At 35.1% G+C, this 19673-nt stretch overlaps 1 protein-coding gene across 1 annotated transcript in view; it reads left to right on the top strand.

Annotated features, from left to right (window-relative positions):
• Window positions 1-16052, top strand: part of LOC149779600 (uncharacterized) — a 92272-nt gene extending 76220 nt beyond the window's left edge. The window contains exons 20-22 of the mRNA XM_089938446.1: window positions 2605-2740; window positions 9668-9835; window positions 12077-16052. Coding sequence (XP_089794572.1) covers window positions 2605-2740; window positions 9668-9835; window positions 12077-12213 — 441 coding nt within the window. The 3' untranslated portion in view covers window positions 12214-16052. The remainder of the gene's footprint in view (window positions 1-2604; window positions 2741-9667; window positions 9836-12076) is intronic.
• Window positions 16053-19673: the final 3621 nt, after the last annotated feature.

Below are 19673 nucleotides of genomic sequence, written 5' to 3' on the forward strand. Positions count from 1 at the left end.
CATTCTATGATCTTAGACACTTTTTTGTCATGGAGGGGATGATATTGGCCAAAACAAAGACCTCTCCAACATTCTGGAAAACTTTATTTGTCTGGACCAACAGTTTTGGCCCTGTTTCCAAATCGGAATCTACTATGGGTTCTGATATAGCCAAATAAATCTCTTGAGGCACTGTAAAATTTGCTTCCTAGTTGTACTAGCTACAGCAGGTAGAATCAGCAAGGTATATGCCATGCCATGCCAAGACATCTGCACATTTATCATGATGGTTCGATTTCACATATGATGGCTCCTGCTTCTTTGCCAATGATAGGTAATGAGGAATCAGTTATTTGCTTTCGAGGTTTTTTTCTTCATTGGACCCTTCACCTCAAAAACATCTACAGGATCCCAAAAGGGCTTTGAAGTAAATCAAAATGGTGGAAAGAGGGAGATCTTATTAATTTCTACCAATGACAGAGGGAAAGGACTATATCTGAGCTCAGGCTCTGTCATCTAGGTACAGTGGGACCTTTAGCAGCAGCACAAGAGGCTACTGTTCCAGGTCACAATGATGCAGTCACTTGATTTCACTGGATTTTAATCGGGAAGCCTGTATCTGAGCATACTGAGTTGCTAACTCTAGGTCTCTTTTATACTGCTTCACAGACATTAATAGTCCAGTGATTGTACCGTCTCTATGGTAAGGGGATGTAACTTCTCTACTATTCAGCTAATGTTTATGCTTGGGTAAAATGTTTGAAAAAGAAGCCCAAGTTTTGGAGTAAAATGTTTCTTCATTAATACTTACCTCAACGTAATATGGGCACAGCCTCCTAGCCTCCCTGCAGTAATATTAAAACCAGGAAGATCCTGTATATCTGCTCCATTAGTAACTGTTATATGGATGCAATTTAGTGTCAGTGCCTTTGCCTAAGGGGAGATCATTCTTGTCTGACTTCTATCTTAGTGGGCACTTTTGTTGATAAAAACATGCTTGGGAGGGCTAGATTTGTGAGGCAGTGTTCATTCTCCTAATACTATTTTTGAATGTTTTTGTCCATTTGGCTGTGCATCCATCCTTTATTCACTCTTTTGTTTATGGGAAAAACTCCAAAAATTTTAGGATTTTTCTGTACAATTTTGGTATATTTGTTTGACTACTGGTGTAGATTTGCTTTAAGATATTCAAATATTCCATACATGCTTGTATGATAAATAAGGGTAAAAATACAACAACGGGACAATTCCCGATCTACTCAGTATAGTGACAGATCTGCCCAGGAAGATTCTGACCAACCCGAATCTTCTCAAGCCACCACAGTCATGGGTGTTCCATCACTGCCCCGACTGTCTTCTTCACGCTTGGCTCTTGTCTGGACATCCTTGCGAGACAAATAATTTAACCTTCAGTTGTAGAGAGAATCTCGAGAGCATAAAGTCCTTCCACTTTGAAAGCTTATAAGGCATAGTGGCATGTTTACAGGGACTGGTTCCATATCAGTAATAGCATCATTGCTTCAGTCCCTCAACTTTTTTTCTCTGACTCGTTGAGGAGAAACAGTTGGCCCCAATTACTACCATTCTGGCATCATGGTAGAGGTCAGATCTTTTAGCCAATTTTGTTCACAGTCAACCAAAATCCTTCAGTCTGTTCCAAAATTGAATGTGTCCTGGGTTTTGACTTAGTTTGAGCGTTTAGCCCATACTTTGCTAAGTACTCTTTCTGTTGACCTGAACTATCAGATCAGATTGTTTGGTGGATATAAGATATCGCCCTCAAGTCCTTGCTCCGTGGCTGAAATTTGTAATATGCTCAGCATACTCTGGCATCTCACAAGATCTGAGTTGCCTCATGAAGATTACTGCTAATGGGATTAGAGCGATCTCTGCAAGCCACAAGTTTGAATGTAACATTTTGATCCAAGTTATAGTAGAAGCTGTTGGCTAGCATGCAGGATTTTATCTTTAGCTTTGTTGAGGCAAACCTTGAATCTGGTAGGTCCGGTAATGGCAACCCAGATGACCACTAGACCCAATTCAAACAATCAACATGGCTGTTCAGCTTTGCTGGATTCACCATGAAATTTTGTAGGTAAGAAGATTTCAATATTTTATCTTCCTAATCGTATGTAGAGGTCACAGATCAAGTGAACCTAGACTGTATTGATTATGTAATTAGGAGAATAGGTTGTCATTCACATGGGGAATCCAGCCATCACTCCCTGGAAGGATACCAGAGTTAGCAGTTGGATCCTCAGCATTCTCTCTGCCTATTACCTATTCTCCTAAAGTAATGATTGGTGAACATATTTGAAGGAGATTTTTAAGTAAATTATTTTTCTTTGAGAATACTTACCCAATCACATTTCTTAAAACCCTCCCAATCACCCCACCATGCGAGCATCCTCGTTAGTAATTGCTCAGCTAAAAGAAAACAAGTGACACCAGGCAGTGGCAAGGGGAGGTAATGAATACGAGTTATTGCCCTTTCTTTATATGAGATAGTCTTTTAGTAAAACTGGATTCATGAGGTAGCAAGCTAATATCCTTACCGTAATGTGATTGGGTAAGTATTCTTGGAGAAACATAATTTACTTAAAAATTTGTTATCTTTCTTTACAGGATGCCTATGAGATACAAGGAGACACTGCAAATGGCAACATCCACTTTGGCCCAAAGAGATCTAGACTATCAAATAGTTCATTGGTTGGACAGTTTGCTTTTTATTGTACTGGAGAAAGTCCTGGTCTTACTGCAGGTATATTAAAGTAGAAAATGCATTTACATCACCTTTCATGTCAAACTAGCCAAAAACAGCACTTGTATGTTCTTTTGGGAGTAGTTTTTGAAGTTGGTGGCAAAGTTTCAGGGTTAGAAGGTCAAATATTATGGTTACCATGATTGAAAGAATAAAAATAGTGTCCACACAATAATATGAGTTTTCCACCATCAACATTAATCTTTGTGGATGACTTGCACTTAGGGTAAGGAAGAACCATATCAGATGTGGAGTTTAAAGGCCAAAAGGTGAAGTTTATTGTGGTGGAAGAGTGAAATTTAGTTTCTTAAAAATGATTTGAATTCTTTACCACCTACAGTGACCAAACATTGCTGATAGCTTGTGCTTATGGTAAGTAGAACCCAGACAATTTCATGGCTGAAGATCTAGGTCACTGTTACCAAAAGAAGAATGACGGTGTTTGCTCTGTAAATAGGGTTCCCAATCATCTGCAGTTATCAACATTTGTGGTTGGATGGTTTCCACACAAAGATATTAGTTCTAGATCACTTACCTGAAACAATCGTTGATTGCTGGCAGTTGGGGTTAGTAAGAAGAGTAATGTTTTGGAGTCAAAAGTCAAGGTCAGCATGACTCAAGATAAATTAGTCTACATTATAACATGGGTTCTACTTCACAGATGTGGCCAATAGTGTGGACTACAGGAAGTTGGGATAAAATAGAATCCCATCTACTTTGGGGTCAAAGTTGAAAGATCACTGTAGCAACAAAGAAAAACAGCTTCTTCACAAATTTCAGTTATTGACCATGTACCTTCACAAAAGTTTGTGAATTTAGAAGTTGGATAAGAAAGAAGTCTTTTGATTCGAGGATCAGAAAGTTAGAGGTCAAGGTCATTGAAGAAGAAAAATGTGATGACATTGTTCCTAGACAACATATGTTAACCAATGTTTATGGAGGTCATACACTTAAGGCATGGAATAGGTCTGTTGATTTGGGGTCAAAAGTCTAAGGTCATGGTCTTTGCAGCTCAGAAAAAAGGATTTTGCAGAAAAGCTTTTGTTCTAGATTACTGGACCAAAATTTGTGGAGACTTGAACTTGGGATAATAAAGAAATCTGCTGACTCTGATGTCTTAAGGTTAGAGATCATGTCATGGTAAGTCTAAAAAGAATATTTTGGTTTCTGTACGTTAAATTTAGTTCAAGACGTCTTACCTTAAATAAATGTTGATGTTATTGAGACCCATTGGTTATTAATTTCTAGAGTTAACCATATCTTACTAGTACCTATACAGAGGATTATTAAACACTGTGCCATTCATAACACCCATTGTCTTGCTGCCATCTTGAATTTTGTTTTAGTCAGATGTATGCCCAAAAATCTGGTTTGCATCAGGTTAAAGGTTTCATTTTTTCCAGTCCAGTTTTATGGAATTATTGTACAGTTCATACTGGTCTGCCTTTTCTAATAAAAGCAGGGGACATAGTGTGTGTTCTTCCACCCATGACACTTTCCCTTCCCCATAAGCTGTTTGAAGATTAAGAGATGAAAATTGGTATACTTGTACATCATCACTAGGTGTGTCATGTACTACATGTTGGTTCCCTGTCTTCAGAGTCAAGGACATAGCTCAGTATTTTATGTTTTTCCCTCAAACTTTCCCTCTGTTCCAGAACTTCAAAATAGTTTAAGATTTAGGGATGAAATTTTTCCTCACTAGAAGATGTGTCTAATAACAGATTTGCTGACCTGCTAGCCCTTACAGTTTGAAATATGGACTTAGGGAATGAATGAAACAATTATGGAAAAATGATGCAGTAAATTCCAGATACTGGGTTGTCCTTGTTTGATTTAGATCTGGTTTCATAATACATTCAGTGGAGTTGGTCAGGAAACCAGACTAACTTGACCGGAGTAACTCAGACACTTTAAACTGCATGTTTTGTTTCTTAATACAGACATTTTGCATGATCAAGCTGTTGCTTATTGAATTTTCTAAATTGGTATCCAAGCTATACATGTTGAAGATGAAGTGGACAAGAGGCCTCTTAAAACATTGTAACACATTAACTCCTGGAGGTTTTTCGTTTTCATCTGAAATTCGAATAGGAAGCATATTTTGAAAGCTATTTCTGAATACATCCTAAAACATCAACTTCCAGGTGATCTTCCAATAACATTATGCTTAGTTGTGTTAGAAACATCGCTTTTCATTGGCTATTTGGCTTGCGAATGAGCAAAAGGATAATAAAAAAATTTTTTTTTTTTTGCTTACCAGACCCATTATTTTTGTTTCGAGACCACTCTTTATTCCAAATGCCCAACTTATCCTACTTTTTGCAAAGGTTCATCTGTCTGTTTGCAGTTCATACTGGTCTGTCTTAGATCTGAGACCAAAATCTCTAAAATTCGGACACAAAATTGAATTCCATCCATGGGCGAAATTTGGGTAGAAAAAGTCGGGTCCAAAAAATGAGGTTTTTCCCTCTGTATTTTGTAGTGCAACTAGAACTTCCAGATTATTTGGTGTCATTGCAGAGCTACAGCTGTCTACCTTTCTATAATACCACCCACTTTAGTGTATCATACATGACCATGACGCTACAGAGCTCGGCACTAGGCTACTACCTCCTGCCACGTAAACTCATCACCAGGGGTTAATGTGTTAAAAGTACAGAAGATTAAAAGGAATATTCAGATTCTTGGTGTGGAAAAAATCAGGGCGGGCAACAGTTATGTTCCTTGTGTTGTTTTGAGTATGTCTTGTGGCAAGAGAGATGATTGCCATCACCACGTGAAATTGAAATAAAAAAAACAAGGATTACACTGAGTTGAAAGATGGCAAGAATCCACAGAGCTCCATAGAGTTTGAAATTGCTGTTTGTGAAACTGTATTGGAGGTAATTAAGATCTAACTGTACTTTACAAACTTTGTAGTTGAACACAATGTTTACCATCGCTGCATCAGTCTCGAATCACACTTCTGAACTTTCTAAATATAGCTTGACAATGGCAGTACATGATCTTTTGTTTTACCTTACTGAAAACTGGACTGAGTTGTCAAAAAATCAACTGCCTTGCTGAGAAGGTCTTGATAGGGTTGGCAGGTCTGGAATATGGTTGCTATTTTCATGCTAAAGGTCAGAGTTCAATATTTTATGTTGTCCATCACATTTTACAATCCATTATATAGCTTTAAATCCATTTGAGGTAAACAGAGGACGTGTAGATCATCACTAGAATATGTGTTGTTTATAACATTGGGGTGCTATGTTTAAGGTCAAGGTCATAGCTCAATCTTTTATGTTCTGTCACACTTTTCCTTCAGGTTTATAACTTGAAAAGCATTTGTGATTAAGAAACGAAACTTGACATACATGTATATCATCACTTAAAAAGGTGTACCACATACCACGTCAGTTTCCTATCTTCAAGGTCAACGTTACAGCTCAATATTTTTGTTTCCATCACTCTTTATTTTCCACTGAATTTCTTTAGATTAAGTGTTGCAGCTTGGTGTGCAAATATGTCATTAGCAGGTGTGTTACATTCATATTGAGGGTCTTATTTTCAAAGTCAAAATGCAAGTGTTTTATGCTAAATTTTGTTCTTCTACTTTTTTCTTTCCATGCAATAATTTGTGGTGAGTATATGAAGCTTGGTATAGCTATATATTGGTACTAAAAGGTGTGTTGCATACCACGTTTGGGTTCTATCTTGAATGTCATGGTCATATGTCCAGAGGTCATGAATGTCATGGTCATATGTCCAGAGGTCATGAATGTCATGGTCATATGTCCAGAGGTCATGAATGTCTTTTTAACTTCAACAGCAGCTTAAAATAAATGGATGAATATATAGATATGTATCATTGCAAATTAGAGGTCTTGTCCTCAAGCTCGGTATTTTTAGGTTTCTTTTGTTTTTGTGTTATCTCGTAAAAAATGCTGTGAGTGGTGAATCATGGTACACTTGTGTTTCACAGTTTGATGGCATCTCGTGTATTATGGTCAAGGTTTTATCTTTAACATCAAGGTTAATAATCAGATTGTTTTTGAAAACTCCTTTTTAAATGAAACTTGGTTGCTTTCAGTTGTCTGTTCATTACCTTTTCTTATAGCAACCTGGTGTACATTGTCTCAAAGCCCAAGATATGACTTGTTTGGTTTTGCCGTGTCAGCAATATTTTGAATTGAGTTTGACCATTGACAATTTGATATTTTTACACAAGTTGTTCCTTGGAACCATTAAAGCTCTGCAACCTTCACATTAGAAGCAACTTGGTATTAGAATTACCTGTTACATACAGACATTCATTTTAAAAGTTTAATCTTTTTTCCAGTCCTGATGGACTTATTGCCTTTTATTCATCAATAATACATTTCTATTTATATAGGGGCGAAATCATCCATGTTCAAGGTTAAAAAATTGTTTCTGTAAAATGACTTGAGTTATCCACAATCTACTTACCAAACTGTGGCTGGCTTTCATGTAAGGGAAAGGAAAAACTCAGTTTTGCAGTTAAAAGAGCAAAGGTCAAGGTCAGTTTGACTGAAAGAATAAAAATGGTTTCTGCACAAGTAATTTATTATTTACACAGAGGACTAGTGCATAATGTTCTTGTTTTTATTCATTTTGGGTTCTTAACAGTCTACTGTTGATGTGCATGCTTTCCTTGGCCATCTAAAACTCAGTGTTGTTTATATCTGGTTTTGTGATGTGGTCATTTATAGTTGTGTTCATATACACAGCTTCTGGTTATTTTCAGCAGGTGCTCGCTCATGACCATGAATTTATATACTAAAATTGATAGCTACTGGCAATTTTGGTCTTAAATGACTGGTTATGTATAGTAGATGTCCCTCAGATGAGGTTTTACAGGGTGATATAAATTTTTGTTACTTTGTATAAATCTTGGCATCATAATAGTTTTTCATTTATTCATTAGGAATATCTCTCACTCTCTCTCTCTCTCTATATGTATACACACACACAGTCAAACCTTTCCTAATGGCCACATGAGTCCAGTGGACACCTGGTCAGAATTCCCCCCCCCCCCATGGCAAATTTCCTATATAAATGTCATTTAATGAATGATCACCTGTCTTCTGCTGTCAGTGGTCACGAGTTTCTTAACCAAGATGTGGTTTCAACCTGTCTTCTGCTGTCAGTGGCCATGTGTTTCTTAACCAAGATGTGGTTTCATCCAGTCTTCTGCTGTCAGTGGCCATGAGTTTCTTAATAAAGATGTGGTTTCATCGTTTCTGCTGTCAGTGGCCATGAGTTTCTTAACCAAGATGTGGTTTCATCCTGTCTTCTGCTGTCAGTGGCCATGAGTTTCTTAACCAAGATGTGGTTTCATCCTGCCTTCTGTGGTCACTGGAGCATATCAGCAGTCAGTTGCCTATCAAAAAGTTGGATTTGCCACCACTGTGTGCTTGTAGCATAGGGTAGCCACTTACCAGCGAGATTAGCAAACTTAAACGATGTCACATCTGAATAAAATCTATGGGATCATGATTTATTTCCTCAGAAATTACAAGCATTATAATTGTTGTCTTTAATCCAGTTAGAGATAAGACGAAAGTACAGCAATGAGGAAATTTTACCTTGTACTCACCATTTCCATTGCTAGTCACATGACTAATACAAATCTCACAACCTACATGTCCATGACATCAGGGTTCCAATGGTCACGCGTTATCAACAATAAACCCCTTTCCAATTTTGTAGTACAAATATTCAAAAATATTGATGAAAGTCACATGCTATTTGTAAAAGAACAAAAGGACATATTGTCAAAAATTTTTATCAGAGAACAATGACCAGAAATCTGTCACTTTTGCAGCAACTTGGAGAAAGTTAGATTCATCGAAAAAGAGCATGTGTGAACAAGAGTCTTGTTGTATCACGTGACTACTGCATTGACATGTACTCTTTGCATGATGACTGGGTTTGTGGAAGCTAATTCCAACTTTTTGATGGTCAATTGAATCAGACCTTATACCCCAACATAAATGTCCAAATAGTAAAAGAGGGTTCAAAGGAAACTCGTATTAAGATTTTGGGTGCTACTAGCAATAATCCCCTCCCCTCTGAAGCTTCTTTTTGTTCCCAAATCATCAAAGGTTGCAAACAAAAAGCGACTTTCTTTTGATCTCAGTGAGTTTGAGCAAGACCTTGATCCCTGATTGGTTTAAAGTGTAAACACTTGTTTTCATGCCTAATTATACCAACTGCCCTAACAGATAGTCAATCGTGTGTTTCACAATTACAGGTAAGCTGTCAATTAGTAATTCTACTTAGGAGCTATTTCTACTGATCATGAGATAAAAGTGGTTGCTTTTGTGAGAGAGAGAGATGAGTACATGTACATGGTTGTTAAATAGCTAAACTATATATCTTGGTAGCATGCAATTACTGATAATAATGAAATAATAAATAATGATAATACTACTAGTAATTATGATAATACTACTAGTAATAATGATAATACTGCTAATAATAATGATAATACTACTAATAATAATGATAATACTACTAGTAATAATGATAATACTGATAATGATAATACTACTAATAATGATAATACTGCTAGTAATGGTAATACTAATAATGATAATACTACTAGTAATAATGATACTAGCAATAATGATAATACTGATAATAATAATGATAATACTAGCAATAGTGATAATAATGAATCTAATAATAATGATAATATTAGTAATAATGATAATACTACTACTAATAATGATAATACTACTAGTAATAATGATAATGCCATTTGATTCATAGTACATAATTTGTCATGAACAAAGTTTGGTAGCTGTACCTGCCTTCAGAGGTCTACAAGGCCACTTTTGCCTATGTATGGCTGTTTTGTTGTAGAGTATTATTGAAATTATTTTTCATTTTGACAAGTTTATTAATTCTTTTTAGAGGATATGCGAGGTCTTTTGGAGGAATGTGGTGGCACTATCATCCCAGATGTGTCCCAGTTGTCCTGCTCTGACAAGACACCACTTATAATCACTTGCTCAGAATTGGATGATGAAGATGGAGAGGAAAATAAAGAATTGATACAGAGGGAAATCACTAAATTCAATGGTTAGTAACAGAATGGAATTTTAAAAAAGTCTAAATGTTATAATGGAAAAGTTGGAATAAGAAAGATAGCCACAGTAACTACCTTTTGATGGATCAGTTATTTTAGTGAGCCCATGTTAGTGGGAAGCAAGACATAGCTGTCACATTTCTGTTGGCATTGGCAGCTTCAGCAATTTAAGATTTTGGTTATAGTGGGTTTTTTTGCATATATTTCCTAAACTCTTTTGTTTGATTCCCATCATGCTTGGTATGAAAAATTATGAAATGAAGACACTTTATTCCATGACATTCCCACTCCTCACTTTTACTATTGAGTCAATGTCAGAAAAAAATTGCATCAGTGTTGTTGATACTTTTTTTCATTTATGTTTTTGTTTTTTAATCACTGTTAGATTATCATCATACTTTGCATGAATCATTATGACACTAAATTAGTTCATTGTACAGCATTCTTGCTTGCCTTTTACTTTAGGGTCAAGGTTGGTCATATAAATTTTGTGATGGTTTTGATTACATTTTAACTATTTGCTTATATTTCCAAAACCCCTTAATGGATTCATACTTGAGAATCATTCTGATGCAAAGACAAATCGTTATCTGGGACACATGCTTTTTCCTTTGACTTTAGGGTTAAGGTCACAGTCACTGAACACTAGCATTATAGGTTGGGGTTAAAGTTTTGTTCATTCGCTTATATCTCCTAACACTTTACAGGATTTTTGTCATTCTTTGGATGAATCATTATGTAGCTAAGGCAATTTATTTTGTGACATGCTTGTATGCCTCATTGACCTTTGGGTCAAGGTTACATTTAAAGAAACTTTTCATTAAGCTTTTTGGATTTGGTGACAGCTTTTTCATTGGCTTATTTTTTTACTAATCAGATTTCTGCATACTTTGGTTGAATCATTCTGAAGTTACCTGGTCTCTCAACCTTTTAACCTTGTAAATGTGACACATACTAAAGCAGTGATTTGATCATGGGGGCCGTGGTTTTATTGTTTCAAATTTAACTACTCCAGAGAATTTTTGAGGCTCATTTAATATTTTTTTATTTTATTTTGCAAATATTGTACTTTAATCTTTCTATCCAGCTACCTTACAGCTGCATGTATGTGTGTGTGTTTGTTTTCATGTAAACATCACCGTCCAGCCATATATCCATCAATCTACTAGTACTGTCTTTGACTGGCATAGTGTTACCTAGGCCCATGTATCCCCCTCCCATCCATCATACCTTGGTTAGGTTTTGTGTTCCAGTCAGTTTTCAGGTATTAGTTGGGCATCGGTGTAGCAAATGGTATCAAATTTGAAGTCTGGGAATCGATTGTAGGAAGTTTATGATTATCATTCCAATGATCATTTCTCTCTCCAGTAATTTGAAATGCATCATCCGTCTACACTTCCAGTACTTACAGTATCATAAATTGCAGCAGTTGGTTGTTGTTGGTGTCAGCTATGAATCTGACAGAATTGGAGTAATGATAATGTATATGTACCTTGAAATGAGCAATGTCAAACTGATGTCGCAGAAAGAATAAAAAAAGTCAGAAATTAATGTGTTGGGAACAACAGTCACTATTGCCAAGCCTGCCATGACAGCTGAAGTGATATCCTTTATTATGCCATGTTAATAAAAAAAAATTTTGACCACCAAATATACCTGCACTACATACAGATAGCATATGTTTACTGGAAAATGTACATTGCAAGAAAATTGCCTTCCTTGGAATTTTATTCATTTCAAACAGCTACAAGAATTTTCCCACATTGTTCTGGAACTCCAAAATTGGCATTCATGGTTGTACATTATACTGACCAACAGTCCACAAGAAGTATTTTGAAAGTTTGAAGGAATAATGCCTTTCTAATTTTTCAGCTGCCAGCTGGACCACAGACATACATTATTAAGGCAAAAGATTGATGTATGGCACTCAAAGCGATAATGGAATTCTTTATTTTTATGTTTATATGAGATGATTTTGATATAATATTTTGGACACACCTTTCAATTGGGAATGATTTGTTTATAGACCTTTCAATTGGGAATGATTTGTTTATAGACTTAAGTAATAATCCTGCACCTTTATGATTCAATTTTGTAATAATGTTTATCACTCTTCCTGCTATTATGCATATGTTTTTATCCAAACAATGGCCATCCATAATTCTGTCTACAAGTCTGGCTCTCTTTGTCTTTGTATGTTTGTCTTATTTATGAAATGTACTCATTCCTTTCAGAGATCTACAAGAAGCAGCAAGTGGTCACTTTGTCCAGGGAGTGGGTACTGGACAGTTTAACCCTCTACAGACTTCAGCCATTTGAAGAATATGTCTTGACCACACTCAAAAATATAAAATTACCAAAGATTTGCTGAACTTAATTTTGTTAAGTATGAAGGAAGCACTGATAGCATAGAACTGTAGACTTAAGCTATCACAGTGTCTGTATTGTTTTCTTGGAAGAAATGGACTTTAGATAAAAGATGGAACAGAAGGTGACCGGAAAGTCTCCTTCAGAAATTTAAATTAGTTTATCATTAATTACTATTACGCAAGGCCAAGGGAAGAAGAGTGGACTGCATCTATTGTCCATAGTCCATTGGCTTAAGAAAATCAATTTTTGCAATTTTATCAGGAATTTAGAAATCCACTTGTCTGACTCCCAGGTTAAGTTCAAATTCTCCTTGGGCAAGTTTCTAAAGTACTTGCCCATGGGTAAATCCCTAAAAATTGATAGGGAGAAGTTGGTCATGTTTCATTTGAAATGCTTTATGTTCAGCAAGTTTTATACCCAGTGATCTCACCACAATGCATATATCAGTGCCCTTATTGAGTGTTTATATGTACTGCATTCTTCTATTATGTAAATGGCTGCAGTTTCTTTCATCTATTGTGTATCATTTCCACCTAGTAGTCTGAGTCAAGGTGATTAACATTTTTTCATGCAGATGTGATAATGTGAAAAATGATTTTTTGTTTAACTTATTAGCTTTTTAAATGAGTCAGTTTGCTGACTCAAAAATGTCAACTTGTTCGATGCATGTCGCAGTTATAAGGAGAGTAGGTGTTAATTGTGAATAACATTACTCAGGAGATTTCTTTAGCAGGTGTTTTTAAAAATCAAAGGCACTCGTCTCTAAAATTTAACCACCAGGAGGATTTTGTTTAAAGTGTGATCAGTTTATAAGAAATTTATTAACCATAAGCAGTGTTTATGATCTGTTGTTTTGGGGATAATTACAGGAGACCAATGCATACTGCTTGGCAAATAATGAAAAGGATAAAAAGGATATTGTTCTCAATCTGTTTCCACTTTCAAGGCAACTCCCTCATAATTGTTAAGTAAATGTATCAAAATAAGTGTTCACAATTCCTTTAGTTGTGAATATAAATTGTTGATGAGTCTGCAGCCTTACCTAGGCAAAGAAAGGAATTTCATTCAAATATTCCATATAATATTTTATTTTATTTTTTTACTCATGAAGGCAAATTCAATTTGCAAATGTTTTGTGCGATTTAAGCAATGCAGACTTTTAGGAAATCATTGTAAATTTTGTTAATGGAAGAGATAGAATTTTTGTGCTTTCTGTATCCACTTGGTTCATAATTTTGAATGTTGTGAAGTATGTGTTTTAAAACTACCAACAAAATTAATTGTCTTACCAATTAGGTACAAGCAAGGTATAAGTTACTTTTCGAGAGCATGTAGAACATGTTTTCTTTTACATCAATGTTAAGTTTTGTCTTAACTTTATGTTGTTGGCTTTATATGTAAATAGTCATGAAAATTTGGTTATATGAATTTTTTCTTTCTTCATGTGTATCAGTTTTCCTAGTTTTGCAAAAAATGAAACTTTTGTTAGTACTGTATACACTCATAAGCTTACAAGTCAAATCCAACTGCAAACTGCACAGACCCAGATCTGCTGTCACTGGATGCACCAGCAGAGCTGTATCCATGCAGTGTGTTATAAGTAATCAGTACAACAAACAACATAGACCCTGATACATTATGTGACAGCAGATCAGGGTCTATATTCTTTGCAGTCGGACTAGGCTTGTATGTGAGTATATACTCTCCGTTAAGTTCATTGATTTGTTATTTTAACAGAAAGGTTATTGTTTACTGGGTCCTTAAATTTGTGGTTTTGTAACAAAAATAGGTACCTCATAAAAAACTGAATATATAGTTGTTGGATTCATCTTGAGGAGTATAAATCATTTCTAACCAAAACAAGACATAGTGACTTGCATTTTTACTTAGCTAAAATTAATTAGGAATTTGTATATAGTGTCATGTCTTAACACTTTGCATGTGATGGCATACATGTATAAACTTAAGGTTGGATTGACCTTAAGGTGTACTACTAGTAATAGAGAAAGGCATGTTTGACCAAAATTTCATTGTCCAATATTTGAATTCAGTTTTCAGATTGTGGTTGATTTTCAGGAACAGTAAAATTATGTGGGGTGTATTTTCTCTTACGTATCTATCATCTGTAGTGTTTAGTTTACTAGTTAAGACCAGTCCTAATTCCTAATAAAAAGTTCCGTCATAAGTAATGCAGATCAAATTAGATGATTAGATTCTGTAGATGAGCACGACATAGCCATGTTTCTTTCTCTCTTATTTTTTTGTAGTCTTCCAATTTGTTTATGATTTAACTTTTTAAAATATTGCTATGACCATAAATATCAAAAAGAGGGTTACTGATCCCTACCACTGCTAATAATGTAGATATAATAGTAGCTACTGTGTAGAAAAAATCTTGATGATCACTGAGCTTTAAGCATAATTATTTTTAAATAACAATATTGTCTATAAGTGGCAAGGATGTGAATATTTTTGTTGTTGTTGGATTTAACAGTACTTTAAACCTTATTGGGTTACCAAGTGACCTTGGATACTCGCTTTTACAAATCATCTTTGCCCACATGGGTTTGAGTCTTGGCATGACAGTTTTGGGTACGTGAGAAAGCTTGCCAGTAGCCATACAATTTTTAACTGATTTGGGATCCTTAGCTGTTTAAAGATATAATTTTTTGAAAAGTTAAATACTCCAACATTTAAAAAGTAATCATCTTTACTGTCATATTACAGGCTTTGAAAAGATTTGTCAAAAATAGAAATGTACACATTAGTTCAAAGTTCCTTCTAACCTGGTACCAACTAATGGCAATGCTGCATTTGCATTTCCACTTAAACTATGGCTTGTTAGAACTGTCTTCTTGGTTTCCATTTTCTTTATTTTGGTCTATTGAGTTTTTTCTCATTATTTTGGTCTATTGTTTAGACTTTTATCTTGAGTGTATAGTGTCTAGAGTGAATTTGGTCATCAAAAAGTGGATTCAGGTCACTATAAAGTTATTAAAATTTAAATGTGTACATGAGTGTATAGTGTCTAGAGTGAATTTGGTCATCAAAAAGTGGATTCAGATCACTATAAAGCTATTAACATTTAAATGTGTGCTTGAACATGTACATAGCTTGTTCGTTTGCTTGTACATTTTGAATTAAATTCAGTTTTTTTGTTCATGTATGCATTTAGTGCTAATTATTTCTGACATGTGCAGTCATGTAAAGCATGTTTTTTCATAAGCCAGTCATCAGTAAAGGAGTACAGCAAATGGACATTGTCTTTGATTTCCATAATATGTTAAAAAAAAAATTTAAGAGTTAAAAAATGTTAAATGTCATAGTTGTGTGGTGTGTTTCTGAGTGATAAAACTAAGTAACGTGCATGATTTTATGTTGTTCTGGTAAATTGCAGCACTCCCTCATTATAATGCTGTCCATGGGAGTCAAAGACTATGCTACCTTATAGCGAGATTACATTTTAATGAGGTATGATACATTCTTCCTCATTAAAATTCTGTCTGTAGGAGTCACAGACTATGTGACCTTATAGTGAGATTACCTTTTAATGAGGTATGACACATTCTCCCTCATTAAAATACTGTACATGGGAGTCAGAGATACTGCCATATAGTGAGACAACCATATAATGAAGCACATCATACATATATTTCTGCCCCTCACTATAATGAAGGGCATAATATTGAGGAGTGTTTTATTTTGTTTGAACAGTGTAGTTTACGAAAACAAATTATATACCCGATATTAAGTTAATCTTTATATTGAGGAGCTATTTTTTTGTTGGTCGTGAACTATACATGTTGTACATAGACATGCAATAAAGGTTATATAATCTGGCTTTGATATCCTGACTTTTTTTAAATAAGTTTAATGTTGCATTTGGGCATGTTGTACGTGTGCATGTGTCTACCAGTATGTGTATTTGCTATAAAATTTAGAAGGTGTATGTTTCTTCTTCAAATACACTACCCAACCATAATATCCCACACTCCATTTCACCCTCAAGAACTGGACATCATGCCAGCCAAGATGACCATGTCCCTTCATGACCAAACTTGGTCATATAACTTTGATCGCAATGGGCCACGACTATAATTGTTCATACAAATCTCACTGCTTCAGGATGGTCTGTGATTCGCTTACTACAGTCTACAAAGCAGCATGCTAGTTATATTTTGGAGCAAGACATAATTTCATGTGTTATTAGGGGTGAAACGATTCATCAATATATCAGTGCATCGATACTTTTGCTGGAACGATACACATATTGATATGGGAGAAGGAGAATCGATATAAAACGATAATTACCTTATATCATTATTTTTTAGTCTTCAACAGTTATGAATATTTATTATCAGTTTGCCTTATTATTTAAATATATAAATCATCTGTAACAGCAGTTGCAGTCCTAGGCACTTATTTTTATTAGTAAAAACGAAAAAGACTTAAAGTACTAGCTAAGTCAAACAAAGTGACTTTGTTCGTAATCAGCCCTCACCCCCAATTCCATGCTAATTATCTTATCCCAGCAGCATGTTCAGCATAAAGGATACATTCCATATATGTTCCAAGTGCATAATGAATATAATGAAGTACTTTACTCATCATTTAATAACGATTTTTACGCGAAGTTAATTTGATCTTGTCTACTTTGGTCTATTTGAAAGCTACACTACCGATGTGTTTCGCTGTGAAATACATTACGTTCAAATATTATTAGTGGTTACTTGTTCCGGTCAAGGTTAAATAATAACTACCAATCAGCAATCAGTGTAGCTTATTCTCTGGCTGACAGAAAGTACTAGCAAAACAACAGAAAATTCGCTCTAAAGTCTTTGAAATATAAAGTACTTAAACAGAGATGCTCTCAGGGTGTGCGATTGCGTGAATGGTTCAAAATATGTACGAATTTGCACACTTGGAGAAAGGTGATGCGTGAGAACTCCCGCAAACTAGTTGAAAATCCCGCATATGAAAATGTGCTCAACAAAGTATACCATTTTTATTTTAACCATTCTTTTTGCAACATCTGTTTTTCTGGTAGGCAACTGTTTACACATCTAAGGTCTTCAACCATGACAAAAATGGTTGTTAAAGTAAATTTGATTGGCACATTGTGCCATGGGATAAGCGTTATGGCATATTTTGAACCCTCCATGAAGGAAGTTTTTAAAAATGCATGTATAAATACGGGCCACCTAGAAAAACCAAAATGTCTGATTCCCAGCGTGGTTCATTATATTTTCGCTCGCCAAATACTGGCTGGTGATAGTGATGATGACAATACTTTTTAAATGTATGAAGTATATTGGATTATTGGAACTTTGAAATTGTTAATGGAGATAGCAGTGAGTGATTTTGAGCCCGAAAGTGGTGTTAAATATGAGTCTGCTGTATATGTTGAATGGACTAAAATAGAGGGCATTACGGTCAGTCTCCCATTCAGGGTTGTTTCGAAATTAAATGTAAAAGGGGCAGAATAATGAGTCTAATTAAAATGCAATTTAAAAGTAGAATGCAGTTTTCAATCTTTATCAATCAATTTAGCCCTGTGAATCATATGTGACAAAACCATATATCCATATCAGCATTAAGATAAACTGAATAAATAAGGATGAAAAAAAAAATGAAATTAAGAAGTAAAGGTAGTTATTTGAATACGTATGTCTGCAAAAACAGTCTATGGCATTGATGGACTAAAAACCCTAATACAGCATTATGGAACAGATAAGAAATATGGCATAGTAGTCAGTAAACTACTGATTCAAGAAAGTAAGTTTGTGTTAGTGAAAAATCTTATTTTGGAACAAATGTATCCAAAAAATAATATCTATGGGCTCTGGAAAATTCTAAATAACAGCCACAACAATCAGTTTCCCAACATCTTCAAGCTGAGAAAGCTAGCTATGCATATGCCTCTACAGAAGGAAGCACAGAAAAATATTCATACACAGATAAGGAACAGAGGATGCTCAGAAATAATTAACAGATTAATACTTGTACAACTAGAGGTGACATCTTTTAAAGATTTTGATTTCAGTAAAGCTCTAAAATTGGTGGAGTATTGAAGTGTTAGGTAAATACTGAACCAATGCTATTTCATCCTCCCCCTCCTTCTTTTCTACTATCCCCTTCATTCTGTGACAAAGGGTGAAGACCCCCTTAAGATATAATCCTGGGAGAATCTCACCTTAAATTGTACATGGGGAACACCTTTGGAATTTCTCTTTCTATGCAGAGATATTTAACCAGTGAATGAAGGTGCTGATGGAATAAATAAAATTACCACAGAATCAGCAAGGGAGCAGATTTCAAACAGCTGAAGTTTATCACCTGGTGTAAAAAAAAAATTTAAAATTATAGAATAGGACTAGGTTTTGTCAATAGTTTTCCTTCTTCACTAATAAATACAAGTACATGTGGCCACAGTAGTCTTTTGCATATGCAGGAAGTACAATGTGATAGATTTTGTTGGCATTCATCCTCATTCCCATACCCGGATTTATTATAGATGAGATTTTCTTTGCACGAGGAAATTGCTTTATTGCTTCAGTTTTGAAAATAACATTGTAATGTCTTCCAAGTTTAAGTTAGACATGAAATTGGTAATAAGATGTTTTCACTAGCATTCATGCCATGCAAAACAAAGGGCCTGGTGGCTAATGCGAGTTAAATGTAATACTGTTCCGTTATGATAAAATAATCTCAAAAGTATGTTTCTGTCTAACCAGATGATCGTTGGTACTATGGTCATATGGTATAACAGTACCAATTGCACAAGTCCAGGTGGGCGGAGCTTAAGGTGTAGGGAAGATTGCATTCAGAAATAAAGAACACTAGCTGTGATTGGTGCATTATGTAAGAGTTGTACTTTCTGTTAGGCATAAAAAAAAAGTTGAGCCTCTTGGCAACATGTGAGTTTATGTTAATTTCTATCTAGATCATATTTTGTATTTTTTATGATTATTTGGAAATATGGTACACATGGCTGAAAATGTGCCTGTTGTGACTAGATAACTCTTACCCCTGTCTAGTTCCAGTAGAGTTATCTCTCTTAAATGCACTGGAGTACCTGGTTATGTCATTGTCAAATTGACACTCTAGCATTGTTCTCTATGACATTGTGTGACATGCATGCTGAGGTTGGATAGAAAGTGTATTTCACAAAACATTAGCATTGAGGTATATGGAAAAACAATTGGTACCGTGATACCATATAGGAAGCCATATTGGATAGGAGGTATTAACCCTTTACCTCAGAGTGTATGGCTTTTTAGCCGTCCGAAACACATGTAACAAAGTTACCCATTACAGTGCGCTATAAATATAACACCTGTTACCTATTCGACTCCATACACATAGGCCTTCCTGTTAACTGCTAAGCGGTGTAGTGTATGTTACGTTTAACAGCAATTATAACCATTTTACATTTTTAGTACACATCTATTATGTGTGGAA

Source organism: Sinohyriopsis cumingii, chromosome 17 (assembly GCF_028554795.1).
Source record: "Sinohyriopsis cumingii isolate HCF-2022 chromosome 17, ASM2855479v2, whole genome shotgun sequence".
Lineage (NCBI taxonomy): Eukaryota > Metazoa > Mollusca > Bivalvia > Unionida > Unionidae > Sinohyriopsis > Sinohyriopsis cumingii.